Here is a 19,310-nt window from a genome sequence, read left to right on the forward strand (position 1 = left end):
GTCTTTGTAAAATCCAGGCTTCTTTCTTCTTCAATGACATTATATGTAGGAAGAAATACAGAACAAAGACCATGTAGTGGTTTCCAGGTGTTTCACTTTTTACTATTAAATTAAGTGACAAGAACTCCTGTTTTACAACATAAATATGTAACAGCTAATTCCATGCACATATAAGTACATGAAGTACAGAAAGGAAAAGCACGGGGGGGTTCTGCTTTTTGTTCTGATTCAGAATGAATGAGAGTATTGACATTCATTGAGTTCTCTTTCTAGCAAATATGTTATGGTTAGTTTTTCTTTGATCATAAATGGTGTGTTGAGTTATACAATGCTGAACTTGGTTGAAGTTTTGCATGTTTTAAATGTTTCGCTTTAGGGCCAAGCCTGTGGCGCACTCGGGAGAGTGCGGCGCTGGGAGCGCAGTAGCGCTCCCGCCGCGGTTTCGGATCCTATATAGGGATGACCGATGCGCTCACAGCGCTCACTGGCTGAGCACGGTGCAGCCGGTCTCAAAAAGGACAAAATAAATAAATAAATAAATAAATAAATAAATAAATAAATAAATAAATAAATAAATAAATAAATGTTTTGCTTTATATACACTTAATGAACGTCTAGCTGCAGCATTTTAAGGAGTGAATAGGACAATGCCATTAAACATTTTACCTGTCCTCCTTTCCCATGAACTGACAGGCTATTTCTCTATCTGCTTTTAGCTCTTGGATTTGATTATTGTTATTTAACAAGTATGGCCCACTTGTGATACAAATAAAGTGTCATCTTTTAAATATTCAGATTAATCACTGATACACCCATCTCCTCAAATTAGTGGGACTTCCAAGTAGCTCTTTTCTTGACGTCTTCTTTCAGCCCATTTCAAGTATTGCTAAACTCCTGGGAGTTTACTCATTCCAGAGAGAGTAATCTTCTTTCCAAAAGCTAGATGAAGAAAGAGATGGGTATTTTGATTACTATATAAGCTAGTGATCTCATTTTCACCTGCTACTGTTCACTTGCTACTGTTATATGTTTGCATGGTTTAAAACAAATTTGATGTATCCTTGTTCTTGTTGACATGATGCCACTAATTCTTGCCAGAGAACTCAGTGGTTTCTAATGAGAGGGTGATCCACTCTTTCCAATATTATGCTCATTCAAGGATTATATCACAAGGTTTTGTTTCCTTAATTTATACTCATATGCTTACTCTGGCTTTCTTGCCAGATTGGATTTATGAGAATGTGCTTTCAGTCCACCCCGACCCTGTACCAGAATTAGCCTTCTTTTCTTGAACATCTAGTCCAGGATAGCAAACTAGTGGTCTGTGACCCAAATGAAGCTCACAGATATGTTTTCCTTAGTCCTCATGGTATTTTTGTTTGTTTGTTTTTTGTTTTTCCTTTTTGTCTTTTTTTTTTACTGACCGGTAACAGGATCGCAACCCTCGGTGTTGCGCCCGCACCGCGCTCAGCCAGTGAGCAGGCACCGGTCTCCACATGGGATCCGAACCCTCGGCGGGAGCGCCACCACACTCCCAAGCGGCGCACTCTCCAGTGCGCCACCGGGCCGGCCCCTCATGGTATTTTTAATGTAACGAAATTCGATACCATTATTTTATATATAAATACCATGATTTCTAAATCAAGAGATTCATATAAATATTTGGGCTTTCATATTTTTGAACCAATAGAAAAACTGGTTTTAGTAGTATCTTATTCTCACATGAGAAAAAATGGGGAGTGCTGAATAACTAACCTCTTTAATCAGGATTTATACTGTGTGATTTGCTTTAGCCATCACTACTTCTATTGTTTGACCTGCCTAGTCTCTATAGGCACTTGGATTTGGCCTTACAGTATTTGTAATGTTGAGCCTAAACGACCAACCCAGATTCTCCTTTCCTCTTTGATAAAGCCTCTTTAGTGTGCCTTCCTACTCATGGGCCACAGATCTATCAAGAAAATTCATGAAAGAGGTTCTAGTAAAGGATGGGGTCTAGATTTTTATCCCTTCTTTTCAGAATTCCTGTTTTATTTTTTTATGCAGCTCTATTTATCTTCTTCCCCTCAATTAGCTCTGTTTACCAAAGAGTATTGAGAAGAAGCAACCTTTACCAAGGCCCAAAGGGTTTCGTTTGATCATTCCCCCAAGGTAATGAAAGCCTATTGGCCTTACATTTACACAAGAAATTGTCCACTGAAGTGATGGTTTCCACAGCAAAGAAGATCTGCTTCAAGAAGACTATCTCTTCCTAGGTAGAGAAGCACTTGGAAACTTTAAAAAATTGAGTTATAACTTACATACCACAAAACTCACTCATTGTAAGTGTACAATTCAATATTAACTAGTAAATGTATAGAGTTATGCAGCCATCACCAGAGTTTATAGTTTTAGAACATTTCCATCACTCAAAACAGTTCCTTTGTACCCATATACAGCCAATTCCCACTCTCACCTCTACCTCATATAAACACTGATCTGCTTTCTGTCTCTATGGATTTCCTTTTCTGGGCATTTTATATAAGTGGAATTATATAATACATAATTTATTGTTTCTGGCTTCTTTCACTTTGAATGATATTTTTGAGTTCATCTATGTTCTAGAACATGTCAATAGTTGGTTGCTTTTTATTGCTGTATTATACTGTATTGTGTAAGTATAGCACATTGTGTTTATCCATTCTGCAACTGATGAACATGAGAATTGTTTGCAGTTTTGGGCTATTTGGATAATGTTGCTATAAATATTTGAAAGCAAGTCTGTGTGAACGTATGTTTTCATTTCTATTGGGTAGATATCTAGGAGTAGAATGGCTGGGTCATATGGTTAGCTTATGTTTACCTTTTTAAGAAACTGCCAAATTGTTTCCAATGTGGCTATGCCATTTTACATTCCTACCAGTAATGTAAGAGGGTTCTGGTTTCTTCACATGCTCATCAGTACTTGGTACCATCAGTCTTTTTATTTTAATCATGCTGTGAATGTAAATTGGTATTTCACTATAGTGGTTTCAGTTTATTTTCCTAATAACTGATGATACTGAGCATATTTTCATATTCTTATAAGCCATTCGTGTATGTGCTTTGAGGAAAGGAATTTTCAAATCTTTTGCCCACTTTCAAAATTGAATTGTTTGTCAATTTTCAAATCTCAAATTACTAAGTTTCAAGAATTCTTAGTTTGTTCTGAACACAAGTTCTTTACCAGATATATAATTTGCAAATGTTTCCTCCTATTCTGTGGCTCTTGTTATTTTTTTTAAATGATGTCTTTGAAGAGCAAAAGTTCGTAATTTTAGTGAAGTCCAGTTTATCATTTGTTTCCTTTATTAATTGTACTTTTGATGCCAGATCTTCTTTCTCTAACTCAAGGTAATGAAGATTATCAGTCTGTGATTTCTTCTGAAAAATCCATTTTTTGTCTGTGGTGTGAGGTGTAGATCAATGTTTGTGTGTGTGTGTGTGTTTGTGTGTGTGTGTTTTAAATATAGATATCCAATCTTAACTGCACCATTTGTTGAAAACACTTTCCTTTCCCCATTGAATTGTTTTGGCACCTTTGTCAAAAATCAATCAACCATAAATGTAAGAGTTCATTTCTGAATTCTCAATTCTTTCCCAGTGTACCATGTGTCTATCCTTATGCCAATACCACACTGTCTTAATTATCGTAACTTTAAAGTAAGATTTGAAATCAAGTACGTAAGTCCTCCAACTTTGTTCTTTTGTCAAAAGTGTTTTGGCTATTCTGGGTCCTTTGCATTTCCATATAAATTTTAGGATCAGCTTGTCCATTTTTAAAGAAAATCCCCAGCAGGGATTTTCATAGAGATTATGTGCAATCTATGGATTAATTTGTGGAGAATTGCCATTTTAACAATTTTGAGTCTTGTAATCCATCAACATGAAATGTCTCTCCATTTACTTAGATGTTCTTTAATTAGTGTAAAACTCTTGTTAAACTTATTTCTAAGTGTTTAATTTCTGTGATAGTATTGTGAATGGAGCTGTTTCTTAATTTCACTTTTAGATTGTTTGTTGTTAGTTTCTAAAAATGTTATTGGTTTTTGTATATTGACCTTATGTCCCATGATGTTGCTTAATGCATTTTTTAGCTCTAGTACTTTCTTCATAGATTCCTTAGAATTTTCTACATATAGAATCATGTCATCTGCAAATAAAGACAGTTTTATGTCTTCTTTATCAATCTGTGTGCCTTTAATTTCTTTTTTCTTGCCTTATTGCACTGCCTAGAACCTTCAGGACAAAGTTGGATAGAAGTAGTGAGTGCCTTATGCCCAGTCTTGAGGACAAAGTGTTCAATCCTTCTCCATTAAATATGATGTAAGCTATAGGGTTTTTTCCCCACTACATGCCCTTTATCAGTTTGAGGAAGTTCCCTGTTAGTCCTAGTTGTTGAGAAGTTTTATCATAAAAAAAAAAAAAAAGGCCGGCCCGGTGGCGCACTGGAGAGTGCGCGGCTTGGGAGCGCGGTGGCACTCCCACCGAGGGTTCGGATCCCATGTGGAGACCGGTGCCCGCTCACTGGCTGAGCGTGGTGCGGGCGCGACACCGAGGGTTGCGATCCTGTTACCAGTCAGTAAAAAAGACAAAAAGGAAAAAAAAAAAAAGAAGTTTTATCATGGCTGCTAGATTTTGTTGAATGCTTCTTCTGCATATATTGAAGTGATTGTGTGATTTTGTTCTTTATTCTGTTAATATGGTGTATGCCATTAACCAATTTTCAGTGTTGAACTAATGTGGCCTTCCTGGGATAAATCCTACATAGTCATGATGTAAATCCTGTTTACCTACTGATGCATTATGTGTGCTAGAATTTTGATGAAGATTTTTGCATCAATGTTTGTAATGGATACTGGTCTGTAGTTTTATTTTGATCTTCGTCTATCTTTGGCATCGTGCCTGATAGAATGAATTGGAAAGTGTTCCCTCCTTTGAATTATGAAAGAGTTTGTATAGCATTGGTATTATCTTTGAATGTTTCATAGAATTCCTCAGTGAAGCCATCTGGGGGGGAACTTTTAATTACTAATTTAATATTTTTATTTGTTATAGGCTTATTCAAATTTTCTATTTCTTCTTGAGTTAGTTTTGGTACTTTGTTTCTTTCTAACAACTTGTCCATTTCATCTTTGTTTCTTTCTAACAACTTGTCCATTATCATATGATTATCATAAAGCTGTTTATAGTATTTTCTTATAATTTCTCTAGCAAGAGTGGTGATATTGTCTTTTCATTCTTGATTTTGGTAATTAGTGTCTTCTCTTGTTTTGTTTTTAATTTTTGATTAGTCTAGCTAAAGTTTTATCAGTAAGATTTTTGACTTATTCATTTTTTTCTTTTTTTTTTTCTATTTTATTGAACCTCACTCTCATTTTTCTTCTTTTGTTTCTAGTTTGATTTACTCTTCTTTTTTGAGTTTCTTAAGGTGGAAGCTTGAATTATTGATTTGGAACCTTTCTGTTTTTCTAATCTAATTAGTTAAAGCTGTGAACTTTCTGCTAAGCTCTGCTTTTTCTACCCCCATAAATGTTGATATGTTGTAAATTTTTTTCATTCAGTTCAAAGTATTTTCTAATATCTTTTGGGATTTCTTTGTGATTTAATATTCAAATACTTGGGGATTTCCAAAATTTTTCTCTGTTGTTGATTTCTAGTTTACTTCTGCTGTGTTCAGAGGACATATTTTGAAAGGTTTAGCAATTTTTTCTAATTAATTGACACTTGTTAGATTGCCTGGCATATGACTAATATGGAGAATTTCTATGTGTGCTTGAAAAGAGTGTGTATTCTGCTGATGTTAAGTGCTGTATTTTGTAAATGTTAAGTTTTTTGATGATGTTATTTCAGTTTTCTGTATTCTTTTTGACTTTCTGTCTAGTTGTCCCATCAATTATTAAGAAAGGAGTATTGAAATCTCCAACTATAATTATTAAATTACTTATTTCTCCTTTCAGTTCTCTCAGTTTTTGTTTTAGTATTGTGGGGGCTTCTCTGTTCAATGTATATGCGTTTGTAATTGTTAAATTTCCCACATGTATTGCCCCTTTTATTCTTATGAAATGTCCTTTTTGTCTCTAGTAATATTTCTTGACTTAAATTCTATATTGTCTGATATTGATATAGATACTTCAGCTGTCTTATGGTTACTGTTTGCCTGGTACATCTTTTTCCCTCCTTTACTTTAAAGCCTATTTATATCTTTGAATCTAAAGTGTGTCTCTTATAGATATCATATAGTTAGACCTTACTTTTTTATCCAGTCTGATAATTTCTACCTTTTGATCACTGTTTCTTCTATTCACGTTTAAGGTAATTATTGGTATAGTTGGATTTACATCTTCCATTTTGCTGTTTGTTTTCTGTATTTCTTATAGTTTTTGTTGTTATTGTTATCTTTCCCTTTTTTACTACCTTCTTTTGTATTAAACAGATATATATATATATATATATATATAGTGTGTGCCATTTTAATAACTCTGTTGATTTTTTAACTAAATTTTAAAAGATATTTTTTAGTAGTTGCTTTAGGGGGTATAATATACATTTTATCTTATCACAATCTACTTCAGGATAGTACAGACTTAATTCTAGTAAAATAGAACTACTTTGATCTGGTATAACTCAATTTTTTCTCCAAATTTGTTATTATTTTCACATATATTACTTCCATATATTTTATAAACCCATCAATATAGTGTTATAATTATTGCTTCATACAATTTTAAGTCTTTTAAAGAAATTAATAGAAGAAAGCAGAAAAATATGTACTTCTACTTATGTATTTACCATTTCTAGTACCTTTCATTTCTTCCTATCAATTTGCATTATTGTCCAGTGTCATTTTCTTTCAGCTTGAAGAACTTCATTAGATATTTCTGCTTGCCACAGATATCCTCAGTTTTTGTTTTTCTGGGAATGTTTTCTTTCACCTTTGTTTTTGGAGGATAGTTTTCCTGGATAGGAATTGTTGGTAGACGGGTTTGTTTCTTTTTTCTTTTAGCACTTTGAATGTGCATTCCACTGCCTTCTGGCCTCTCTTATTTTTAAGGAGAAGTCTTCAATAATCTTATTGCTTTTTCCTTGTACATAATTACCCTGTACATTTTTCTCACTTCTTACAAGATTTTCACTTTGTCTTTATCTTTCAACAACTTGAATATGGTATGTCTAGGTGAGGATCTTTTTGTGTTTTCCTACCTGGCAGTGTCGAGCTTCTTGGATCTGTAAGTTAACGTTTTCCGTCAAATTGGGACATTTTTAGCCATTATTTCTTTAAATATTTTTTGTTCACCCTTTGTCTCTCTCCTCCTATTTCCCATTAGTTGAATATTGGACCCTTGATATCCCACAAGTTTCTGAGGCTCCATTTATTTTTCTCCTATCTTTTTTCTCCGTGTTTTTCAGACTGGATGATTTCTATTCATCTATCTTCAAATTCACTGATTAGATCTTTTGCCTCCTCAAATCTGCTACTGGGCCTATAGTGAGTTTTTAAATTTTAGTTATTGTACTTTTCAAGTCTATACTTTTTATTTTTTAAATAGTTTCTCTTTCTGTATTGAAATTCTCTATTTGATGTATTATTGTCATCATATTTTCCTTCAATTCTTTAAACATTGTTTCCTTATAATTCTTTTAACATGTTTATAATAGCTGTTTAAAAGTCTTTGTCTGCTAAATCCTACATCAGGGCCTATCCAGGGAAATTTTCTATTGACTGCTTTTTTATCCTCATTATGAATCACACAAGTTTTTGTCAAAAATGGACTTTTAAAAAATAGTATATTTGTAGTAGCTCTGGATTCTGATTTTTTTTCCCCCTGAGGGTTGGCTTTGTTTAGGTTTTGTTTTATTTTAATAACTTCCTTGGTCTTAATCTATAGAATCTGTATCTCCCTTAATGTGTGGCTGCTGATATCCCTGCTCATTTTTTTTCTTATTATAACTTTTATTTTTTAACCTGGCTTCCTAGGGATTGCCCTGGGTCTTCAAAGCTCAGTTGTTATTCAGTAATTCATCAGAGGATTGCTCAAGCACTGTGAGCCAAACTGTGTTGATGAAACTGTGTGTGGATTGGGGAGCAGTTCAGGCAGTTTTCAAGTCTGTACCAGCTTTAACATTCCACAGGGTCTTCTTGGTTCTCCCTTGTGCGTGTCATAATCCTCCTAGTCAGCCAGGGATATGTGGAGAACTTACCTGGCCCCTCTCTGCTTCTCTCATTTCTATTTTCCCCACTAAATTTCTTGCTATACCACCAGTCTGCTGCTCACCCCTATCAGGACCACAACCTTAAATTAGTAGAGCTGAGCACTTTCCCCATCAGTTTCTTACAGTTTGCTTTTTTTATTGACTATCACTAATGTAGGGTTTGACAGTCTTCACTCCAAATCAAATCAGCCCCCTCTGGCAGTGAAGTTTCTAGTTTTCATGACCAGCCCTACCCTGGTAAAAGTAATGTAATGACTAAGCTGTGAAGGAATAGGAGCATCCCCAGGCTAGAACATCACAGACTCCTACTGTTCTTATGCAAAGTTCAGCAATTTTTCATGAAAAAAAAAGCTTCTCAATTTTTTGTTTGATTGCTTGATTTCCAAAGTCATGAAATCATTGTTTTAGACAATTTTGTTCAGCTTCATAGTTGTTTCTTGGGGAGATTTCCTGATTTACTCACTACCCCATCACCGGAAGTCCTGCCTCACCTGTCAGCTTTTTAAATGTCACATTCATTTGCTAAGTTTCTACTGAACAAGGCACCATTCTATAGATTCTTTGTACCATTTTGTTACAAATTTTGGGTCTCTGGGAATCAGAACAGCCTGTTCACTACGCCATCTAGTCTGCCCACCTTGCTATACAATTTGTCATCTTAATCCTGTTTAACGTGAGGAATTTTACAGTTCAACAAATAATTGTCAGTAACTTTTTTGATTTCTTTTGAATGCCACATGGATGACATCTGATGCCATTTGTAATGATGAATTTAATGGAAGTTTATAAATAATTTATTACCTGATTCTCCTTTATAAATACATATATATATATATATATAGTATTATATTTTGTCCCTTCCATAATACAGAATGTTTAAATGGTTAACATTTGTGCTGCAGTATAGCTTTCTGGCTCATGAAAAATGAAAGCTATCTGCGATCTGGACAATAAGATTCATCACCAATAGTCACTAGCAACAGCACACAGCATTTTAATATCAGTGAGGTCCACCGCTAGCAGTAAGAGCTGGTGTAACTGAAAGACGTTTGGGTGCAGTCATTCTGCTGTTTGTTCCTCGCCAGATTCAACATGGGATTGTGTGAGTATTTGAAGAAAACAGCAATTTTTTAAAATATCTTTGAAAGATGTAAAAAGGGTAGATCAGTGCTTAAATTGAAGAAGTGTGGTAATTTTAAAATCATGTGGCTCTAAAATAAAAAGGTATTTTGTTTGTCCTGGTTGATTAAAGCTTTAGAAAAGCTACTCCTTGGTTACAAGTGAAACGATAATTCTGGTCTAATGTTGCCGTGGTAACAAGTCATGCTGATATAATTGAGAACATCTTATACATCCTGGTTCGAATATTTTCTCCCTGCCATTTTGAGTTGTTCTAGTGGTATATGAAGGAGGCTAGGATAACTAGCTTGAAATAAATTAAATCTAGTTATATACGTCTTTGGCATTAATCTGATGTTTACTAGTGGTATCTCATGCTGGGCAGTTATGCTTTGCTTCTAGGGGCTTTTCTTTTTAAAACAAAAGAAAGCTCTTTCCATTTTCTGTGTGCTGCATGTTCCAGTGTACGTGTTTACACCATCGGTTCTTCTACCTCTAGAGATTAGCATAACTCCCTTTGCTGTTGGATTGTTGTTTTGAGCAATATGTTTTGGAAAGGCTGATTTTCATCATGAGTGGTAAGTATGCTTTCTGAGACTCTAGCTATATATATATATTTATTTATACATATTTAAATATTTAACTATAAGAGGAAAAAATATTTTTTAAAGGGGCAGTTATAAAGCCAGAGTTACTGTGAATTACATTTTGTGTTGATGCTTTTGCAATTAGGCATTATAGTAAATTGCTTTTAAAAGCCAGTAAGAACTGTACACAATACCACTCACTGTTAATAGTCAATACCAATAATCAGTTTCTAATTTTCTTTGTGTCTTGATTTATTGTATTCATTAGGCATTGTTGTTATTAATTGTGTTATAAATTAGTGAGTAGAATACCCACCATGATAAGAAAGGAATTTTTTTTAGTGTCTGATTCTGCAGGTAATTATTTTAACTTTCCTTTGATTAGCTTTGTCATCTTAAAAGTAATTTTTGATGGCTTCTTCTTGATTATATTTTTTAAAATACTAATCTTGAAAATAATGTGCTGCCAAAATTTTGTTGACTAATGGGTTGCTTTTAGCTACAATTCATTGAGACATAGGGATTAAATGATGAAATAAATATATGCATTTTGGTTTTGGAGGCTTTGTTGAAATTTTTAAAAAACAATTGTTTGGGGGAAATAATTTATTAAAATGAGTACATTTGTGATAACTAGTCTCCTTTTTGTTATTATATGATTTATTTTTTCTAAAACATTTCCAAAAATGTTTTCTGAGAAAATATATACGGTATATACTGCAGTTTATCATGGGGTAGAGAAGCTGTTCACTTTGAGCCAAACCTGCAGCTAAAAATAGATATCCTGTTGATAGAGTGAGAAATATTTGCTTAGAGCATAATTCATTAGCATCTTTTTGCTTAACTAAAAAAAGAGGATGTTTAGAAGTTAACTTTTGATCCAGATATCATTTTTAGGAAAAGTGTCATATGGTTTTTCTGATAATATAACTGCTGTGTAATGTACACTTAAAAGATTTGGAATTGGAATACAGAACGTCAGAGAGTTGGATTTTTGCTGTATAATGATTGAATTCAAAATTGATGTATCTTTTCTTCCATAATTGGAGATCACTTCATTATCACCAATAAATATTTTTTATCTTGCTGCAGTACAACATAAACCTCTTCAACACTGTTACATATTTATTTATAGAATGATATTAGATATTAAAGGAACATTTTTCATGGAAAATATTAAGAATTAACTGGATTGTTATTTTGCTGTTACTGAAGTAGATCTTTCCGATCTAGTGTTTTCAAGTTGGGCTCATGTTACAAAATCAACATGTTACCATTTCTTAGGATTTCTATGGATGTCAAAACTGAATGCAGCTGGTTAGTATACTTTTATTTTTTTGAATCAGGCCAATATGTGTTTCTCTTTTAAAGTTTGGCATACAATCTAGAATCTTTAGGTAACCACTCTGGTGTTCTAAAAGTTTGATAATAGGATGTGTAGGTTTTAGCTGAAGAAAATTGTTGCTGCTTTTCTGTTGCTTTATTTTTCCCTCGAGAAAGCTATGGATTATAGGTGGTATTTGATATCCCTGATCATGTTGGCCATCCCTTAAAGCTTTTTCTACCACAGGTATCATAGTAATTACAGCTACACATTGTGACTTTTTCAGGATTGTCTGATTTCAGCTAATTTTCCTCATGTCGTAAGTGCTTAAATACCCTAGCCATTTCAAAATGTGTAAAATTGCAAATCAATTGTGGTTTTATTTGTAAAAATAAGCAAATGCTAGACCTTTTTATCTAATAACTATACATCTTATATTTATGTGTATGTGGTACTTTTCTAGTTATAAAGCTATTCCTTTTCCCCTTCCTACAAATTAAATGTTAGTTTTCTCTGGGATCTATCTTTGGCCTTCTTTTAATGCTACTGTCTCTGAGTGATCTCATCCATGACTACATCTTCAGTCATTACCTGTTCATTCAGCTCAAAAGTGAATTTTCTCTTCTTATCCCCAGATCTGCTCTTTTTTCACTAATTCTGATTTCTGTTAAAGATCCCAATGCCCATGTAGGAAGTAAAAACAGAAACCTTGAAGTCATTCCTAACTTGTTTCTTACCCTCAGGTGTAAGAGGGTTCTACATTAGATTGATTCTACATTAGAAATCGCTTAATTTTCTTTAGTCTCACTGATACTGGGAATGCTTTTAGATCATGCATTTTATAGCTCTTCTCAATCCCATTTCAATAACTGCCTCACTGGTCTCTCACCTTCCTGTTTTATATCCCCTCAGACCATTTTCTACTCTCCAATTTTAAAAAATGTAAATATGCCCACTTCTTAACCCAGCTTGAAAACTTTGAATTACTCACTATTGCTTCTAAAATAAACATAAACTCTTTAGTAGGGCATATGAGATCAATGACATGCCTTTCTGGCTTTATTTGCATCTCTCTCATAAATTTCGATCTAGCTATATTATACTACATATAGTTCCTCACTACTTTTCCATATTTATATCCTTTATTACTAAAATTCTTAGAACCAGCTCTGCTTTTCAGTGCCTTCATCATTTACTCTGTTGTATTATGTGATTTCTTTGTACTCCCAAAGCAAACATACAAACTATAACAATTATTGTATTATATTGAAATTATAATATTTGCATGTCAGTTTCTAATCTGCAAACTTTGAACTTATGTTAAGGATAGTGCTTTATTCATGTGTGTGTTTTTAGTACTAACTCCAATACCTCAAACATAGTGAGGAAACCATAAATACTTGTAGAATAAGTGAATGACTAGTAGATTACAGTCATTTTTTTTTACATATTTGAACACTTTTCTTACATTACCAATAAAAAATATTAGTTGTGTGTTTTGGGTTTTCTTGATTCAGAAAATATAATAATTATAATGTTTACCTATCATTCCTGCATAATCTTTGTAGTGTGAAGTCACATTAAAGTTTTACCAATTAGAGGGGTTTTTTTTTAGTATTGAAAAAAAATTGGTTACAGGTGTGAAAGAACTTCACTTCTAAATTTTTCTTTCTCACTCAGAACCCTTTTTGTGAAGTTTTTGCTCTTGTTAAGTAAGCAAGTTTTATAGAGAAATACTGAAAGGAACCCCTGTAAAGATCAGTTGAACTTCTTTAAGGCCCTTTTGATTAGAAGAAATAGCAAACTACTCAAATAAGCTAAAGCAGAAAGAGATAGAGGTATTATCAGGATGCAGAGTTACCCCATGGAGCTCAAAGGCAAAAAAGTAGAGTTGAGCTTTACCAAGGACTAGAATTGGAATTTCTGAAGTTGACTGGAATCACAGCAGCACCTTTCTCAGTTTTTCCTTATGAGATCACTTGACTTCTTTGCTTTTCTTATTGTACCTGATTTATTATCCTCATTGTGTATAGAATAGGATTTCCTGTTGTTCGTACAAGATGAAACTTAGCCATCTGAGGGGTTGAGAGTTTATGTGTATTCCTAGTTCATGTGCTTATCCACATAACCAGCATCACTATATCAAACTCCTAGGTGAGAACTCTGATTGGCCCAGCTATAGAGGGAAATCTCTGAAGAAGGCATTAACCTGGTATGAATTACAGGAAAGTTACAGACTTTAGCACAAGCAATTGATTCCCCTTTCTAGATTCTTACTGAAAATATTATGAGAACATAAAACTGGGAAAACAGTGCATCAGTCCTAGAATTAAGGAAGGGTATTTGTCAAGAAATTTACAGGATCAGATTGATAATAAGACTCCTAAGTCTAACAAACAGGATGTGTGTGAAGGCAATCTGGCTGCGATATCTGTCACCCCACTCATCAGTAGTGTTGATTCAGCTGATCTGGCTGACTACGTGGGTGTCCCCTTCCCTCACTGCTCCATGTGTATCCCTCCCAAAGCTGAGCACTCTGTCGAAGAGGACGACCTTCCCTGATATAGGAGTGGACCAATCTTCGGTCAAGGGTATGTGAGTAGCTGTGCTCCCCTGCTAGTACCTTCAAACAAGCTCTCAAAGTCTAGCTAACAGTTTTACTTTGAGTAGCTTGCCTTCATGGAAAAGAAATGAACAATAGTTTCACCCTCACTAACTTGAAGGGGTGAGGCTTATAAGTAAGACTGTGGGGGAAATGAGTGGAAGATCCAACACTGCTAATTTCTTCTATTTTAAAACAGCTGTTGTGGGACCAAGAATTTATTAGGCTATTCCGGTGTGAAAAACTGGCCTTTCTTCTTCCATGACAGGACTCTTCACTGATGTGGTGGGTATCACCACCAGCAAGGAACCCTGTAGTCCTGACTACATTGCCATTTCTAAAAGTCATTGGATTATTTAATTTATAATGTAAATATGTATAAACTAAAATATTTGAGAAGTTGATTCTAACAGCACCTAAAATAGGAAGTGACCGATTCATCTGTCTCCAGGGGGAAAAAAAAAAACCTACCTTACTTGAGAGCATTTTTAAAGTTTTGAAAAGTTGCTCATAGTTTATGAATGAATAAACAAGAAAAGCAACAACATGGACCCTATAAAAGAGGTTATGTACCATTAAAGAATAAAATCATAGTCTTCAAAAGAAAGAAAATGAACTTATGTTTAGAAAATATTTGTTCAAGAGGGTGTAAACATAAAAAATTACAGATAACATTTGTGTTCTTAAAAATTTCACGTGAACATGGAATCTATGAAATAATACATGAAAGATAAGAAGATAAAACAAGAGACTATGATGAAAAGAGAGCTGGCTGAGAGTCAGGCAGGAATAAGAAGAAGCAATGATGTGATAAGGAAAGATGATAAGAAAATAAACCTGGCATTTGCAGAATATAAAGCTGCCTTATAGGCAGTAAAGAGCAGAATAACCACTGCAGGAAAGTAAATTATTGATGTGAAGAACTAGCCTGATAAACCCTACCAGAATGTAGGGGAAATTGACAAGATAAAAATTATGAGGAGAAAAATACATTAGATAAAAGTAGGACATCTACAAATTGAATAAATAGCATTCCCACAGAATAGATATGGTTAATAGAACAGAAGCAATAATCAAAAGTATGATTTAGTAAACTTCTTAGTTGAAGAAAAACCCGAATTTGTAAATTTAAAGAGCTCATTGGGTCTTGACAAGATTAACAAAGACACCAGCATCTAAATATGTGCTGGTGAAAATTTTGAATTTCAAGGATAAAAAATGAATTCCATAAACATCCAGATCTCTTTGCATCTCACAGCCTAACACAAAGCTTGTCCTATAAACAAAAAATCCAAAATTGGAGACTAGATAACTTGAAAATAATTCTAGGGCAAAAATTAATGAAGACACAACAGCACCTTGAAATGCTAAATAAACTTTAATGAGCATCCCTTTAAGTGAATACCTGAATTTATGAGAATTAAAAGAAATTCCAGAGTGCATAAAATGAAGTGGTAAATGAAAACCAGAGCTGTAAGTAGGAGCATACTTTGACTCCAGAGGAAATTTTCAAACCTTTGTGACCAAAGGGCTTTCATTTTAAACTGCGTTACAGGTATGGAAGACAAGTTCTTTGATCCATGCAATTTGGGATTTCTTAGACCCATATATAAAGCCCGGTTGGTTCCTCAAATGATTTTAACCTCAGTGAAAGCATGAATTAGAAAATAAAATCTCTCTACTGACACAGGAGAAAATAAGGAAGATTGTATTTCTTGGCTTGGTTTCCTGGGGCAGAAGAGGATGCATGCACATGTGGGATTCCTCTGCAGAGAAATTTGTACCTCCCTCAAGTAGATTTCAGGTTTTAATCTGTATTAATTGTGTGATCTAGGAACTGCCAATAAAATGCATTATCAGAACAGTTTGAAGCTAGTAACATACATAGTACTGTACACCAGGCAGAAGGTAAAACAAAATTCTATACTGGGACATATCTTCAGGTCAAGCCCTACAGGTTTCTCATAGATAAAGCCCCACTGAACTTTGAGTTTACAATTCAAAAACAAAATAGACATAAACACACACACACACACACACACACACACACACACACACGCACGCATACACACATATTTACTATAAATGATATTCAGACACAACAGGATTAGACCCTCCCAAGAGTCTCAGATGGTAGAATTGTCACAGACTACCATTTAAAATAACATAAGAAATAAACAATAAGAGAAAAAATTATATGCACCTCTAATAGAGGCTCAAAATATATAAAACAAAATTAACCCATTTAAAGTAAGTTATACAAGATTTATAGCATTTAAATTTAATTCTTACCCAGTAATTGGAGAATACACAGAAATATATAGAATACTTAACAAAACTGATTATATGACTAAACATATTCCACAAATTTCAAAGAATTAATATACAGGCCATAGTCTCTGGCCACAAGACAATTAAGTTCAGTCAACAATAAAAGCTAACTAAACTAACAAACACAAATGCATATATTTGGAAACTTAAAAAATTCAAATAACTCACCAATCAAGAAAATTAACTCATAGTATAAATTTAAAATTCAACTATGTATCAAAACTTGGGTGCAGCCAAAGTGGATTTACAGGTAAAATTTTAAATGCCTAAATCAGGAAAGGAGAAAGACATTCATGATATAAGTAAACAAACAAGTTAGGAAAAGCACTTCATGGTTAATCAAAAGAAGAAAGAAACCAATAAAGACATGAGTAAAGATCAGTGGAATAGAGAAGAAAGATAGACAAGAACCAAAGATTACTTCATGGAAAACTCTTTTTAAAGAATTGATTTGAACTATACCTAGTTAAGAAACTGAATCATAGTTAAAATCTTTATTCAAAACGTAAGAAAATTGAGACTGGACAGTTTTATACTCAAGTTCTAGGAAATATTTAAAGAACGAAAATTTCTTTTTTTTTTTTTTTTTAAAAAAAAAGGTGACCGGTAAGGGGATCTCAACCTTTGGCTTGGTGTTGTCAGCACCACGCTCAGCCAGCGAGCAAACCGGCCATCCCTATATAGGATCCAAACCCGTGGCCTTGGTACTATCAGCACCGCACTCTACCGAGTGAGCCATGGGCCGGCCTAAAGAACGAGAATTTCAATGTTTTACAAAATCGTCCAGAGAATTGCAAACGAGGAAATATTCTTAAATTTATTTATTGAGTCTAATATAGTTTTACAAGTATGGGAAAAGATTAGTGAAAAACATTTTCTCTGAAGTTAGGAATAGGAAAAGAATGCCCACAGTCATTGTTTCTGTACATCATTGCACTGTTAGTCATAATCTGCACAGTAAGACAAGAAAAAAATGGAGAGAACAAAATTGTCATTATTTACAGATGATGTGTCATTGTCTACACAGAAAATTCCAGAGAATCTTCCAATGTAATTTTAGAATTGATAAGAGTCTGGCAAGATTGCCACATATGAGAAGATCAATATATAAGCATCAGCAATGTTCTGTACATCAGCAACAAATAGAAAATGTAATTTTAAAAAATCTCCCTTTTCCAACAGTAAACAAAGCTCTAAAGAACCTAGGAATAAATATGATAAAAGACTAATAAGACCTTAAGGGAAAAATTATAAAATTCTACTGAGAGATGTTTACCTGATCTTTAACAAGAAGATATGATTTGATACCCATTGGATTAGGAAAGTTTAACATAAACATACTTTGCTGAGGATATGGGCCATCAAGGATGTAGTGGAAATATAAATTGACACAACCATTTATTGAATAACAAATATTATGTCTAAGTTGATAATGTACATTCCCTATCATCTAGGGATTCACTCCTAGCTCTCTACTATCTGGCAATAAGTCAGAATATTTGAATGCAGAACTGTCTGGAAAATCTTTGACATATGATTGTGGTACATACACTATTTTTTGTGTGTGTGTGTCTTTTTTTTCGTGTCCGGCAACGGATCGCAACCCTCAGTGTCGCGCCCGTACCTGACCGGGACCAGCAACGGGATTGCAACCCTCAGTGTTGTGCCCACACCTCGCTCAGCCAGTGAGCGGGAACCGGTCTGTATGTGGGATCTGAACCCTCGGCAGGAGCGCCACCGCGCTCCCAAGCGGTGCACTGTAGCAGTGCGCCACCGGGCCGGCCCCTACATACACTATTTATGAGAAAAAAGCCTCAGTGAACAATTAAAGAAGTAAATCACATTTCGAAGAACACTTCAAAGATTTCCTGGGTCATTATAAATTTAGTTTAATTTTTCCTTACAAAACTATGGGAAACATTTCCAATCAAACTTAGCTTGGATGGCCCAGATAGAGAGCAAGTTGGGAGAGAAAGCATGAATGTGTGATTAGATGGAGCATATCCATCTGTCTTTATAGATACTAGCCGAACAGGTTAATGTATTTCTTTGCAGAATTTGATTATTTAAATACATATGTCTCATAAAAAGTTTTTATTTTTTTCTATATAAAAACTAATAAAAGTTTTCATTTTTTCACAGTTTAGTGAGTCAATTTTACTGTTCACTTGTAACCAAGACTTGATAAAGAATTAACTAATAGTAAAGCATACAGAGAGGAAGGAAAAGAGAGTAAAATAAATACTGTAACAGGCAATGCAGCTTTTATTGTCTATTAAATTTATAAATACTCATGTGTGACTTTATTCTTTATGGAAGGAAATCTTAGAAATCAAAAGTAGGCACGGCATGGTCCTATCCAATAAACCGTACAAATACAAATTGCAGAAGTTATTTTTTGTTCCTACTATCATTTTTAAGGCTATAGTGAATTTGCTTTGAATGAACATTTTAGAATATCATAGAGCAAATAAAGTGTCCCTTCAGCAAAGTTAACACAATTATCCTTCAGATTAAGGGGATAGAATATGATATTTGTTAACACATTTCCGGAGTACAGTTTTGGTCAGTTAAAAATATATGTAAACCCAAAGAATTTGTTGTAATCCTTATATAAAATATTTTTTAATATGTATGCCCAAGTATTTTTTCATTCTATTTCTATGTGTAATATATTAGTGAATGTATATGGGTGGGTAACTTCTTGTATGTTATTTTATATGTTATTTAATCTCTGTTTATTCTTTTTGATCAAGCACGCAAATCATCAGATGCATCTGGTAGGAAACCACTTTTTATAGAATAATTCTGTTACTTTGTTATAAGCTGGATTTTTATGAAGTATTTTGTGGCAATTAGAAATTTTACTGTTTATTTAGTTTTTCCGTGAGTTCTATTTAATGAAAATATTTGTACTACCGTGTGTTTATGTGGGGAGGAGGAGGGTATTCTTAGAAATAACAAATATAGAGCTTTAACGAGGTGGATGTTTGAAGTAGTGGTGGCAGAGGACAAGACTAATATTTCCTCTAGATTTACACTTTTCCAGAGATTTTGGAAGAGATTGTACTCTTCTGTTATTTGTTGATAGAACTTGGTATTTTCATAGGTAATT

The 19,310-nt window shown here is 33.9% G+C and overlaps 1 protein-coding gene across 11 annotated transcripts in view; it reads left to right on the plus strand.

Moving 5' to 3' along the window:
• Positions 1–19,310, plus strand: part of PRKACB (protein kinase, cAMP-dependent, catalytic, beta) — a 145,982-nt gene that overhangs the window by 79,999 nt on the left and 46,673 nt on the right. For 2 of the 11 annotated variants that reach the window (XM_008571614.1, XM_008571616.1), the window contains exons 1-2: positions 9,096–9,334; positions 18,952–18,975. The exons of 2 other annotated variants lie outside the window; for them this stretch is intronic. In XM_008571614.1, coding sequence (XP_008569836.1) covers positions 9,325–9,334; positions 18,952–18,975 — 34 coding nt within the window. In that variant the 5' untranslated portion in view covers positions 9,096–9,324. Of the gene's footprint in view, positions 1–9,095; positions 9,335–9,555; positions 9,930–18,951; positions 18,976–19,310 lie in introns of those variants that run through there. 7 more of the 11 variants (XM_008571612.1, XM_008571613.1, XM_008571619.1 and 4 more) reach the window with 6 other exon arrangements.

The sequence above is a fragment of the Galeopterus variegatus genome, unplaced genomic scaffold (assembly GCF_000696425.1).
Source record: "Galeopterus variegatus unplaced genomic scaffold, G_variegatus-3.0.2 Scaffold707, whole genome shotgun sequence".
Classification (NCBI taxonomy): Eukaryota; Metazoa; Chordata; class Mammalia; order Dermoptera; family Cynocephalidae; genus Galeopterus; species Galeopterus variegatus.